General features: G+C 40.5%; 1 protein-coding gene across 21 annotated transcripts in view; it reads right to left on the bottom strand.

Moving 5' to 3' along the window:
* The window catches only part of RBFOX1 (RNA binding fox-1 homolog 1), a 955581-nt gene that overhangs the window by 720516 nt on the left and 220846 nt on the right, over positions 1–14219 (bottom strand). The window contains exon 1 of one of the 21 annotated variants that reach the window (XM_037386455.1): positions 10617–10702. The exons of the other annotated variants lie outside the window; for them this stretch is intronic. Coding sequence (XP_037242352.1) covers positions 10617–10661 — 45 coding nt within the window. The 5' untranslated portion in view covers positions 10662–10702. Of the gene's footprint in view, positions 1–10616; positions 10703–14219 lie in introns of those variants that run through there. 21 annotated transcript variants of the gene reach the window in all.

Genomic DNA, 14219 nt, shown 5'->3' with positions numbered 1-14219 from the left:
TGAAGATGATTGCCATGTTTTTTCAAATCCCTTGCCCGTTTGTTACAAGATACTGCTGTGTATCTCATGTCTGTCTTGTTAACATTTCATGGAGTACTTCCATAAACATACGTTTGTTCTTGTTCTCAACACTTTGTTCTGTCACTGCGACAGATGGCTTTACACTGAAGCATATGAAAATATTAAAGTCTTTATAAAGCCGCTGAAGTTTGCAATGCCTGCAAGTCCTAAAGTATTTTGGCAGCTATTTCTTTAATACAGATATTACAGAACACTCTTCCCGTATCAGTTTCCTATTTGCTACAGTCTATTCTAAAGCTACAGTTTTCTTTGGACATAATGAGTAAGTAGCATTGCTTCATTTAAAATTATGTCATTTCTAAGCTGAATAGTATATTTTCCTATTTGTCTGTACAGAGTAAGGTAAAAGCTAATTAGAAAGACTTATGGTTAGACACAACAGGCGCTTGTATCATACCAAAAAGGACTCTGGAGTACAACAGGACTTTCTTCCCTAGTGTTCCTTCTCAATCTTTAAGAAAGGTGTATTTTCCATGGCAATGAGTAGTGTACTGTCTTCACAGATATGATCCTAGTTCCCTCTAACAGAATCTTTTGTCCTATGCCAAACTAGCTGTAGGCTCTAGCAGCTTAACCAAAAAACCCCAAACCAAACAAAAAAGTGGAGAAAAAAGGGGTCCAACATGATTATCCTTCTCACAACACTTGCACTGAATCAAGAAACTTCAACTTCAGGTTGTAAAATGAAATTCCTGAGACAAGAACCAATCGTGTAACACTGACTGATTAGGAACATTGCCTTTTAATTTCTAATGTTTCCTGATTTAAAGCTTTTTTTGACTGAGGCTGTTGGTTGCTACATAGAACGTGCAGAATACTACATAGAGAATAGCACAGAAGAGCCTCTCTGGCCCCAAGGCACTCTTAACACTTCTCAAATAGTAAAAATAAGTCTCAACTGCTCTAATAAGAACTGTGTAATCAGCTTTTTATTCATAAACTTTAATGTTATGTCATTAGCAGAAGATGGGAAAGTCTGTGCACTTGTCACAAGTAAAACATCCTTTCTATAAATAAAGCAAAAATATCTTCAAAATAGCTCAGTTTAGATTACATGTTTATACTTTAAATTATAAAGGTGTTACTAAAAGAGTAAGGGAAGCCCCTGTATGTAATACAGATGTTATAAGACTTTATACAGAACCTATTCTTTAAATGCATCCAATTCTAAGTATATCGTAACTGCCTTGATGCTTACCGAGAGGATTATTCAGTGCTTCCATAAATGGAGACCAAGATTTTTCTTCAGAACCAAGTGATAAACCACATACAAGTTTCACCAGCAAACACATTGTCGTAAGATGAAACACCTGAGAGGGCAGTTGGGAGCAGGGAATGAAGAGGTGCCCCCCCCTTATTGCACTGTACCTCAGGAAAAAAAAAAAAATAGCCCAAAGGAAGAGCCAAGATTTTGTCAGAATCTTTGCAGAAGTCCAGAATTGTCTGAACTCTCTTCCTTGGGAAAACATTCATAATATTGATTCATTGCCTTACCTCACAGATGTGTAAAAATAGCAGGAGGTCAGTTTCAGAACTTTGCTAAAAAAAAATATTGGTAGAGACATAAGAGAGATGCACCTGCTGAATGGGAAATCAGTCCCAGTTTTGAGACAAACTTTCTATTTTACTAAAAGGGACACACAGAAATGAGAACAAGGTTTGTCAGCTATAAATTAATTCCATAGTACGCCTTTACATAAAAAGGCACACAGCTGCATTCTTCTGACATTGGCTTTCCAAATCTTTACTAAAAGGTTCCAGTGACAGAAATCCCATAATCTTCCTAACTCATCTAATTAATTATTAAGTATTCTCACTATCAGGAAGCCTTTCTAATGCCTAATCTAAATCTTCTTTTGTGTACTTTAAGCCCACAGCTTCACACCCTACTCACAACAGGCATGGGGAAGTGCTGTGACACCCAACTGTGCAGGAGCAAAACCACGGACCCAATGACATATCAATATGATCGGAGTTGAAGCCACTTGACTGAAGTTACTGCAAACTTCTATACAATATTCATACACACGTCACACCTTAATTCTATTGGTTACATACACTGTTCACACGCTGCTATACAGATACTAATCGGTTAAAAGCACACAAGCGGTTAGTCTCATCATTATAATTGTTGACATTCTTGGGGTCATCAGTTCCCAGCTCAGCTCCTGGGTTTCTGCCTGCTTAACTGCCAAAGATCCCGTTTTCTTCATTCCAGGTGTCTTTCTCACACGGCCTTGCTGAGCAGATAAAACTTTCAATCATATCAAGCTGCTAAAGCAAGAGCGACTTTTGATAGGCCAGGTGTCCCTTTTCTTCAAAATACATTGCCACACAACTGCACGTTAGAATTCATTCCATTAAGCCAAAATGCAACGCTGAAAAATCAAACAACACGTGTTACTAACTCAAGTTAAACCCAAGTATTTTGGCAGTTCTACATCATGCAGGAAAATAAAAAGGAAATTTCTCAGTGGGGAAAAACAGGACAATTCCTTTCAAAATGCCAAAATGAAACTTTTAAAATGTGTAGTGGTCTCTTTCTTCTTTTCTTCCATGTTTTCAGGTTGTTGTTTTTGGGGGGGGGTTTGGGTGTTTGTTTTTTTTTTTAATATTGATAAACTTTGTTAATTTGTTAAAATAACTGAAAAGGATTTTTAGTTACCTAACCCTCCTCCCCCACCCCCAATGAAATAACTGCCTGAAAAAAACTCCTTGGATCCCATTAGAATTTCACATTCTTCACGCTTCACAGACGCAAAGATCTAGGGAACTAACCATACACATCCTGCATGCTATTTTTAAAGATATTTCCCATAAGATTCTCAGCTTCCTTATCCACCTTTGTCTTCTGTTACCTTAATGGGTACAATGCCCTTTGCTCAAGCTGGAAGAAGGTAAGGACAGCCCAAGGGACCTCACCCCGTGATTGCACCCGCCAGCCTGCCCGACTCACAGTCACGCTCCATGAGTCTCTGAAGTTGGCATCTACTTTTCTTGTTCTACTGCATAGCCGAAGTCAAATTGTACACTAGCCAATGACTCAAAAATAATTATTTTATAATATTAGTCATCTAGCTGTTCGTTACCTAAACGCAGTTTACTATAAATTTCTCTAACAGATGTGCAGCATTTTCTGTAGGTACACGTCCCTCCCAAAACTGCAGAAGCATTTTTTGTTTTGTCACTGTTGTGCTTTACCCTCAGTTCTGAGTTGCTGAAATAACCATTGCTCACCAGGTCCACCCAACTAATAACACAGGATCATGGGATAGTGCAGGCTGGAAGGAGGTTTTCCAAGAACAGTCCTTCAAATCCTCCTGGATATATCCCCTCTAGGTGCAGAGGTGCTACACTAGTTAAGCAGAGTATGATGCTAGCATCACCTCACAGCCCTTCTTCCAAAAGACTTGTGTCTTCCAAATCCTTGTCTTCATGCCTTCTCTCCCCACACTTGCCCTGTGACGTTATATCGATAGGATAAATGTACCCAGTAATGATTATTCTGAGAAATTATTTGAACCAAGAGCAGGCAGAGCTCATCAGCTTTTCAATGTATCAGCAAAAGTCTTTAACTTTTATCTTTTTATGAAACAGATGCTCACACACACCCCTACACATACACATTTCTATAAATTTAGGAGCATAATAGGTTTTGGATAAAACATTCTAGTAGACCTCAGCAAAATAATAAACCTGATAACCTCTGCCTCAAAGAAGTACAATACACAGCTTAGAGATCTCAAGTCAGCTGTGAGAACCACATTCTTAAATGTTTAAGCTTACTAATCTTACACTTATCATTATATAATCCTGGTTTTATTCTAAATCATGGCCAAATATCTGGTTCCCAGTCATTAAACTATTTGAATTCCATGTTTTTATTCAAATGAAAATTGTCCAAAAAGCTGGCCTCAGAGTAAAAGTAAAGATTCCCAAACCAAGAGATAACTAGAAAGGGTTGAACCCAAACACAGAAATTAAAACATGTGTGGGACATAAACCTGAAGTCTGAATCAGAACCTCTGTCATAAAAGACTGCCTGCCTAGTTAACCAGGAATTAATGAAACTTCCCTTACTGACAGTTTCTAAAGATTAACTGGGTGTCTATCGCCAATGACACTTGTAAAGATGATCCTGTCAAGGAGTAGGGCAGGAGTTGATGACATGGAAGAGAGTGGTCTCCTGCATCGCTATTTTCTTTGATCACCAAATACCTCATTTTAACATCAGGATGGAATTTTGTTCAGTGCTAGATCAACTACACGTAGGCGACACTGAATGAAAGCAGAATTACCGTACTGCCTCCCATTTTCAGAATGCCTTGCCCAGGTCTGAATCACAAGAATTAATTAGAGGAAACACTAACATACAAAAATGCTGCTTCTATAAAATAGAAGAAATAACAACATACAAACAGGCTTGAGCTTTACTCTGTTTTCCATCATTCAGTAGTTAATGGCTGCTACAGGAACAGTGTGTGAGATAATAACAGCTGTATAACATGGCTGATGTTAATTATTTGCATTTACTTTTTTGAGAAGATTGCTTTGCTTTTAGTCATGGTGTGCCGTGATGAATGGAGTTCCTCCTCCTACAGGACTTGCAAGGATTGTGCAGGAGCTCAGTCCACTGCACCTACTGCCCGTCCAAAAGGCGAACAGCATCCCTGTGTACGCTATTTGTACACTTCCTTTCACTGACAATTCACTGACTGTGACATACCTCCAGACTGAGCTCCAACCTGACCCCAGTTTTCTAGCTCTACAGACCACCCTCAAGTCCCTGTCTGAAGAAGGGTTGCCATCAGTGAACCACACAGGGCTGGTGAAATGCTCTGTTCTTCCGAGCCTAAAATCTGGCAAACAGAAATTCTGCTGAGCAACTGTTACTTGATTGTGCTGAATCTGATTTACCTGTTCTCATAATTACAGATACCTGTTGGAGAGATGGAGACATCCTGAAAATACAACTGGAAGTAAGGAAAATACATTGAAATACCCAATGTCATTCTTAATGTCTTCCTTTATTAACTATTACTTCCTGTTGTGGCTCAAAGAAAGAACTGGTGTGAAGTAAAAGGCTCACACTTTGAAATCTGAAAGTCAGAACAGAATTAAGTCGATTCCTGTGGCTTCCCTGTTGGTAGAAATTTTAGTCTGCCATGATTGAATTTTTGACTCTGCTGCCACTGGGAAAGCCTCTCAACTGGAATGAAATGCCACTTGAAATAAGATCTGGTTCTTAGATGCTTTCGCTTCCTGGCACAGGCAGTGGTATCCTGCTTTGCCTTGTAACTGTCAAGATCAGCACAGGATTACAGCCTCATGTGGTGCTGGCTTAAGTGGCAAGATGGGAAAAAAGGACATCATGCCACTGTTCATCATGCAGTCTCTGCTAATAAATACGTTTTAAAAATATCAAAAATCTTCACATGGAAACATTAGATGATGTTCATTTTCAATATAGTCTTGCAGAATAACCTAATAAATAATTTATGGTTTGAGGTTCCTCCGTATCACAACCAAATACCAAAACTTTCCCTGCATACACAGCTGACAGCAGACACATTCTTCTGAGAAATGAACCTCTTTTACACACACCATGTGTTGACACCGTACATTAAAAGGCTGGGTCACGAACAGTCAGACGCCAGAGCTGACCAGTGGTCCCCAGGATACATTACATCACCTTTCTAAAAGGTGAACACTTGATGCTAACATAAAAACATACAAATCACGCAAACCAGTACAAAAGGAGAGTGCCGTGACACCCCACATTAGGGCTTGACCTATACGTCATGTTCTTAGAGGACTCGCTCCAGCGCAGCAGCAGAGATACTGAGTCTCATCTTAAAATGACAGCATTCACCGAAATGATACTATTTTCGTTAGAGCATCACGTAACAGTGCAAGTTCTCAGCAGCAGACAAGTAACTCTAAATACGCGGCAGTGATGTGCCAAATATGCCTCTCACTTTACTTTGCTGTAATACATTTTTACAGTTAAAGTAGCCACTAGATTCAAGTTAATTAGCAGTCAGAAACAAGTTCTCATGTGAGCTACAATTTGCTGACCTGAAAAAAGGATCAAACCTCGTTCCTGGATCGCTATTATTCATGTATCACAAAGTTCCACCTCAACAAGGAACACGTGGAGGTGAAACACCCATAAGCACCTGTCCCGAAAGCACCGCAACACAAGGAGACAGAGCAGTTCCCATCTGCAAGGGGTGGTAGGTTGCTCTTCACATTTTACACCCTGCTCCAAGATACAAGCAGCAAATTGATGATCTTTGCCAATGCCCAATTGAAGCTCAGGCTGGTCCATTAGTCATTAGCACCAGGGTTTACATCTGGACACCTCCCTGCCCTTTTCTAGCCAGTTAAATTTGCAATAATTACCATCTAGGAAACCTGCTTAAAATTACTGAAAATCAAATACATTAAAACAAAACCACAAAACGATGGATCCTCTGGCCTTCCACATGAAGATTTTCTTTGGATTTCTAATCATCTATAGCAAAATCTCATTTTTATAATGTATTAAATATTAAAAGAGATTCTTTTTCAATTCCTAAATATTCAGCCAGTCTGTTTTCAATTATCTCTACCAAATGCTGGTACATAAATGAGTAGCTGCTGAACTCCAGGTATACTAAACTGAAGAAATTAGTGTCTGCTTCTCCTGAGAATAAAAATATTAAAATTAAAAACTGAAGGTGCAAATGCAAAGCAAGAGGATTTTCAAGAGCTTCTGGGGTTTGAAGGTGTACTTTTTTCTGGTGAACACCTGACAGAAAGGAATATTTTGAAGTTGTTATGTATCCAAAAAAAATACTGGAAGATAATTAAGTCAAGGCAGTAAAACTGGGCTTTTTGTCATGTTTAATTGCTTGAATTCATAACCTACTTTTACTGAATCTGGATGTTACTGCTGACTCAAGCAGTTTCTCCATTTTAGTACTTTAAACAAAGTTTTCGCCTGTCTCCGTATTTGCAAAAGGCAACTAACAAGCCTCTGTGATATTGTGGCATTTTTTTTTAAGTATTCTGGACCATCAGAAAAATACCACTCTTCAGAAGCCTTATTGCTGTGCATGAAATCTGTAATTAACTACAGAATAAAAATAGTCTCTGATTGCAACCTGGTGGGAGAAGCCATAGTCTACTTTATTTTCCAACACAATGAAGGGAAATTGCAGTCTATGCAATTTAACATGGTTAACTGAAATCAAGTGCAGAACGAGCGTGATGAAGACAAATAAAAAGCAGAAATGTTTACGCTCTATTCCAGTCCCCCAAAGCAAACACTCACACTGTCCAAATTGAAGTTCAAATAAAACACAAATAGAGTGTACAATGTCACTGAAGACAGCAACTTTGCTACATCTTAGTATCTCCCTTTGATACTTTTTAAAATAAAAAGGGAAGAGACTTATTCCTATAGGCACACAATGCCACGACTGACGAGTGCTCAGGCTATAAAATTAAACTTTATTCACAGTCAAATTTAGAAAGCAATGCTACAAGAACAAGTCAGCCACTATAAATTTATTTCTTGTCACTAAACTAACTGTCTGGTATCTGGCCCAAATGCAATCCCACAGCATTTGAATTTTAGAGAAAACATACTTAAGATGCCCCTATTCAAATGAAAAGCCTGCACTCTTCTTCCACCTGGTGACTACGTACTTCCCACACCTTGAGCCCAAAAGGCATACCTGTGAAAATCCATCTTCTATATGTCAGTGCATTCCACTGGACTTGTTATTTCCTGACAACTCAATTTATAAGAACTATTTCTTTGTAACACTTTCCAAAACAAAATTTAAAGGCAGATAACTTTTCTAAATTGTTTTTAGATGGATTGAAAATATGGCTATTTATGGCAGAATAACAGCTTTGGAAAGTAAACCTTACTCTCCCATAAAGTTATTACATTTCAGAAGTTATGCTTAGTTTCTAGGAAATGTTGTAAATTATAGCCCAGTCTGAATATATATATTAAAAAAAAACCATAACACTGAAAATTCATCTGAAGTAATCAAGGCCCTCTGTAGTTTTTGTTTCCATCTCTAAATTCTAGAAATATACTACCTTGTAACATGTTCACTGTAAGAAAAACTCCAAAATCCCTATCACTGAAGTCAACTAAAAGCTCGTCTTCAGTAGGCTTGAGCTATCTTAAAAATAACTCCTCAGCTTGTTACTTACTTAAAATATGAAGCAAAATCTATACAAGATATTTTTCAATAGTTAAAATTCTCTACACATATTCCCCTGATTTACTTTCTATGGTATTTTTTCACAATTACTGCTACAATACCTTAAAAGCACGAGTTAATTATATTTCTGTTCCCTCTGCTTTCCAGTTTGGTGCTTCATTTGCCATTTCTAACAGATTTATTTTAATAAAATTTATTAACATTTAATAGTAATATTTTTCATGACAACAGAAAAAACTCAAACGTCCTATTTTATAGTTAAAGACATTTTTAGAGACCTTTTGCAGCATTTAGAATACCACGAGGCTTATCACTGAATAAATCAATTCGTTACTTGTTGCTGGAAGTTTTGTGTTTTATGAGCAAAACTGAGACCTTACATGAAAATCTTATCATAAAAGATTTGCACAATGCCAGGATAAAGATCCTACTGAAGTGACTGGCTTGAAGTTAGAAAAACGGACTATAACACTTGCTAGATAGCAAGACTAAATTTGTTTCATCCATCTACTGTTACTTTCATTTCAAATAGTTACCCATGTAGGAGTAGGTAAAAATATAATGCTCAATCTTTCTAAACCTGTGCTTGCAAAGGGCTATAATTAATTCTACTTACGCTTGCCGAAGGATCACTTTACTGGATGTCGAGATGGCACTGGCTAAATATTAAAGGGAAGACAATGGGGACGCGAGATACGGGATGCTTACAACACCCAAAATACCAAGGAATTTGGTACTGCTTTAGGGAGAAAAGCTCTGAAACAGATAATCCAATCCCTAATAGGTACACAGGCTTGAAGGAAGTAAAACTGGTGACTGCCAGAGACTCCACACATGCGCTCACAGAGAAGCACCTATGAAGGACCAAAACCAAAAGCCCACTTTGTTTCCATTAAATAATTCAAATACAAGAACGGTGATAATATATACCACTGCTGCTCTTGCTGTAGACAAGGGAACGCTGTTTACTTCAGAGCAGCTCTGCTCACTTTCCAGAAGTCATCCTCATTTGCATGTTCAGAATCTGATCAGCAACACGAATATTAAATGTATAAGGAAAAAAAACTATAATTTATGAACAGAACTGTATTGCTTCATTTTAGAAATACCTGTGAAATCATTTACTGTATGTAAGCCACATTTTTATAGTATTTCTTAAGCAAAAAAAATTGTCAACTTTTAACACCTGCATAAAACCTAATTAATTACTTCTGTATCAAACCAAATCCCTTACCCCTACAGAACTGACAGGTGCACACTGTTCTGAATCACACTAAAAACTTGAATATCCATCTAAACAAAACACCTGAGGTAGAATTTACTGTACAGTCCTGAAAGCAATGTGATTTTAAGGTGCCTAAGCTGCTGACCAAGCCCTGCTGCCTGACCCGCGCAGCACCCAGTGCCCAGCACCCCGCACTCCACTGCCAGGCTGGGCCAAGGTCTCCCACGTGCGACTGCAACTCCAGAAAAACACCATACTCCTACTAAGGGTATGGAGGAGATTCCTCTTTTAAAAGCCAGTAAAAACCACTTTCCCTACTTACCTCAACATTTTTTCCACACTTTGAAGTGTGTGAGGTTTTTTTCAAGAAAAAACACGTTTGCTAAATTCAGTCAAAATCTTTAAATTACTCTACAATTATATATCTGGCTGGCAACTGATAGGCATTTTTATATCCCAGTATTCTATACTCTTATTTCAGATTTTTAATATATATATATATATATACATATACACACAGACGTGAATGGATTTTTAGCTAAATTTACCTGTATGTTGAATTTGCATTTATTAAGACATTGCTTTTGTTTTAGTCCACCTAAACCACTGTTAACCAGGACAGTAATAAAGCTTTAAAAGCCTCGTACAAATCGTGTTTCCTAACGTCGTGATAGGATGTGGATAATATATTTGGTACCCGAAAGTTAACTAAGCAACGCATTTGTTCAGGGATCCTGTCAAGTGCCAAGTAAAAGGCAGCGATTCATCTGATGAGACCATCTCTAATGAGATTCCTGCCATATTTCATATAAATGCTAATACACATCTCATCAAAAGAAAGTTAAACAGCGCTTTGAAGATGAAGTTCCCCTCAACTTCAGCCACCCGCCACGGAAGGGCACAGCCCCCCCCGCACCCCCCAGCTTGGCAAGGCGCTGCCGGCGGCTCCGTAGCAGCAGCCGGCCGAGATGCCGACTCGCCCCCCACGCCCCCCGCAGCCCATCCGGCGCCGCTCGGTGGCGGGCGAAGGTTCCCCTCCCCGCCCCGCCCCCGCGTAACCCCCGCGGCCGCCGCCGCCTTACCTGAAGGGCCCCCCCCGCAGCCGCCAGTAGCTGCCCAGATCTCATCGTCGGTGCGGCAGCGTCCTGCTTCCGCGCCGGGAGGAGCCGGGCGGAGCGGGGGATTCGGCGGGCAGCGCCCCTGCGCCGCCCCGCACCGCTCCGCGCCCCCCGCGCCTCCGCTACAGCCCCGCCGCCAGGCGCCGCGCCCCGCGCGCGGCCCTCAAGGTCATGGCCCCGCGGGCGGCAGTTACGCCCCGCGCAGCACGTGCGCGGCCCTTCCGCGCTGCCTCGGGCGCGAGCGGCGGCGCGCGCGGGGCACCTCGTGCGCGCGCCCTGCCCGCGCTCCCGGCGGCGCCGTGCGGGGTCGGAGCGGAGCGGAGCGGGGCGCTCCCGGCGGCTCCCCCGCACCCGGAGCCGCCCTGGGACGCTGCCCGTGCCTCAGGCGCTGCGCGCCCTTGCGCTGCTGCCAGCGACCAAAGCCCTTCCGCGATTCTATTTCGTTATTTTTTTCCCCTTGCTAATATCCCTGGCAGGCTTTGCAGGGCACGCGTGCAATGAAGTCATTTTGTTTTATTTGTAGGTAAGAGCAGTTCTGCAGCAGCTCATTTAAAAACCCCCGCCTTGCGGAAAGGAAGGTGGACAGGGGGAGAGGAGATTACATTCAATAATCCGCTCATGGAATGCCTTCATGTATCTATTAAATATTTGATATTTATTCAAATATTAGACACGGTGCTAAAGTTTGTGGGTCTTCACTGTTTTGATCAATCCTAGGTCAACAAAAGGGTTAACATATAGCATAGCTAGAATCTTCACCCACAGGGTTAACGTTTTGATCAAACTGTGATGAATTTCTAAACACCTTCCACAAGAGATGGCAGCAATTAACCCATTTGTGGAGCAGAGGAAAAAAAAAAAATAATCTGTTTGTTTCAGAGGGACATTACAAACCGGCAGCTTGTGCTGCAAAAGCGCTGCTCATACCCCACCAAGCTGTTATTTCAAAGTACTTCTGTTTATGGAGCTGGGGTTACAAACCGTAAACAAATAACTACTTACACCAAGCGTAACTATGCAAAGGATACTGCTCTGAGGACTTCTCCGATTCTACAACATGTATTTTCGTACCGCACGTTCACTATTTCTCAAAAATAACAAAAAGTTCAGTAAAACATCTTTCATTATTTATCATTCTGCAATCAAAAAGGAGACTGACAACTGATCTCCAAGCAAATAACTTCTATCAATCATTCCCTTTTTGCATATACAAGTCAAAGAATTTTCACCCGTTTTTGGCAGACCAGGAGAGACAAGGTTTCATTATGGTCTACAAAAACTAGAAAAATACAAAATACTATCAGAGTCAGATTCTGATTTCATAAAGTTTTCCATGTTTTAAAGTTTTTATGGTAGTCATGCTCACCTTATTATTTAAAGGGAAAAGAAAACTATCTACCTAGACAGACTAAGGGACAATTAAGGCATCATCATCATAATAAAGCATTAAGTTTATAATTTAAGAAGTAGAAGGTTCCAAGGGCTGGCCTGACCAGTGGGATAATAGCCAAAACATCTCAGAGCTCACATTGGCTTATGGCGTGGCCTTGACCACATCATTCATCTCCTCACTTTTCTACTTGTAAAATCAGAATACTACTACTTACAGCGCCTATCTCCTATCTCTTCTTTCTCAGGGGGCTCTGAGGATCAATGAACCTACAGTGATCTGAAAATGAATAAACACTAACTGTTAAGCCGGAGTTAATATGTTTCAGAGCATTAAAGCACTAGAAATTCCAACTAAACCACCTTGTGTGTCTAAACACGAATGAACAAAAACACGGGGGTTACTAAAATAGCATCTCCTGTCATCACAATCAGCAAAATACTATGGGCTGGCTAATAGTTCTGTTATTGAAATCTGATTTTGATCTCCAGCCATTCTTAGTATTAAGCTCAGAATTACATTAAAAAGGGCACCAGCATTAATTGCCACTGCTATTCGGCAAAACTACCATTTCCAGGGCAAGGTCACTCTGCGTTAAGGCAGTGAAGGAGCAGCACCATTACCCCCAGCCTGTTGCTCCCAGCATTTGCAGCACATAGGGGCTTTCTACCAGACGACCAGCAATTCCAGAAGATGCTACGTGTGGTACTCAGTGCTGTTCTTCAGAGACTGCAATTCTTTGAGCCATGAAAAACAGTTTAAACCAATTAATTATCTCATTAGCAATAAATATGAGGGAGGGGGGGCCACTGACAAAGAACATACTGCTGCAGAACAAGTGGCATCATTCGCAAAGTTCTGACAAAGATCAGATGATCAATCAAAATAATAGTCTGAATTTGTATATCCAGCTTTAAAAAAGAAAAAGCATGGTAAAGTCCCATTTCAGCCTACAGAATCAGGTAACTTGAAAAAAACCTGTACACTTTTACATGTTCATTTTCACCACTTTCTCTAAGTGGTGGATAATTTTGGTCTGAGTGTTTCTTCCACTACACGGATGAGCAAGAGATACAATTCTTTAAATGCTCAAATGAATAAATGATGCCACTGCTCATCCTTGATTCCCTGTACAGGGGGCTGCAGCCCCTCAGCTGGGATGCCATCCCCTTGGTTGACAGCACAGACACTTCAGCAGCCTTGTGTGGAACAATACCCATCTCAGTAACAATGTTTATGGAGCAACACCAAGACCAAAAGTTAAATTTCCTGTGAAGTGATCTGCAGGATAAGATAAAAACTTTATCTTATAAAAGGATAAGCAAAAGCTTGAGCGAGTTAAGTGCAACAGGGAAGATCAGGATCTTGCTGTGGTTCAGCAAGAGATCCTTGTCATGACTTTCTTTGCACATACATACTATCATGGGGAAAGAAGGCATCTCTCTAACCTCTGTTCTTTCCACTACACTTGCAGGGACAATCATTAATTAACTGAAATATTACTGTGGTGGCAGTGGCTATTGAAGTTCCTGTAATTCCAGATTTCCATCTGTTTTACCTGAGATTTTCAAATAAATATTTTCAAAGTATTTATTGACTAATACAGAAGAGTGTCATCACATTATGTATCATGTTGCACCAGAAGTTCTAAAGACATTTAGATGCTTATTATCTAAGCCCTTACATCCTTTTCTCCTTAAAAAAAAAGGAGCATTTTACTTCTATTTTTTCCACTTGTTGTGTTTTAACCCCAGCCAGTAATTAAGTGCCACGCTCGCCTACTCCCCCCTCCACCCAGAAGGATGGGGAGGAGAATTAGGAAGGAATGTAAAAATTGAGGGTTGAGATATTAACAATTTAATAAATGAAATCTAATACAACCAAAAGAACAATAATAATAACAGTTATAGTGAAAAGGAGAGAGAAGGGGAGAGGAATGAAATCCAAAGGGAAGGGAGACAAGAAAACAAGGGATGCACAGTGCAGCTGCTCACCCACCCCCGGCTGGCCGATACCCGGTCAGCCCCCGAGCAGCCATCGGCAGCCCCCGGCCAACTCCCCCAGTTTATGTACTGGGCATGATGCCCTGCGGTATGGAATAGCCCTTTGGCCAGTTCGGGTCAGCTCTCCCGGCTGTGCCCCCTCCCAACCTCTTGCGCCCCCCGGGCTGCTCCCTG

Source organism: Falco rusticolus, chromosome 4 (genome assembly GCF_015220075.1).
Source record: "Falco rusticolus isolate bFalRus1 chromosome 4, bFalRus1.pri, whole genome shotgun sequence".
NCBI lineage: Eukaryota > Metazoa > Chordata > Aves > Falconiformes > Falconidae > Falco > Falco rusticolus.
The sequence above is the reverse complement of the archived record's forward strand: the minus strand, read 5'-3'. Positions and strand labels throughout refer to the sequence as shown.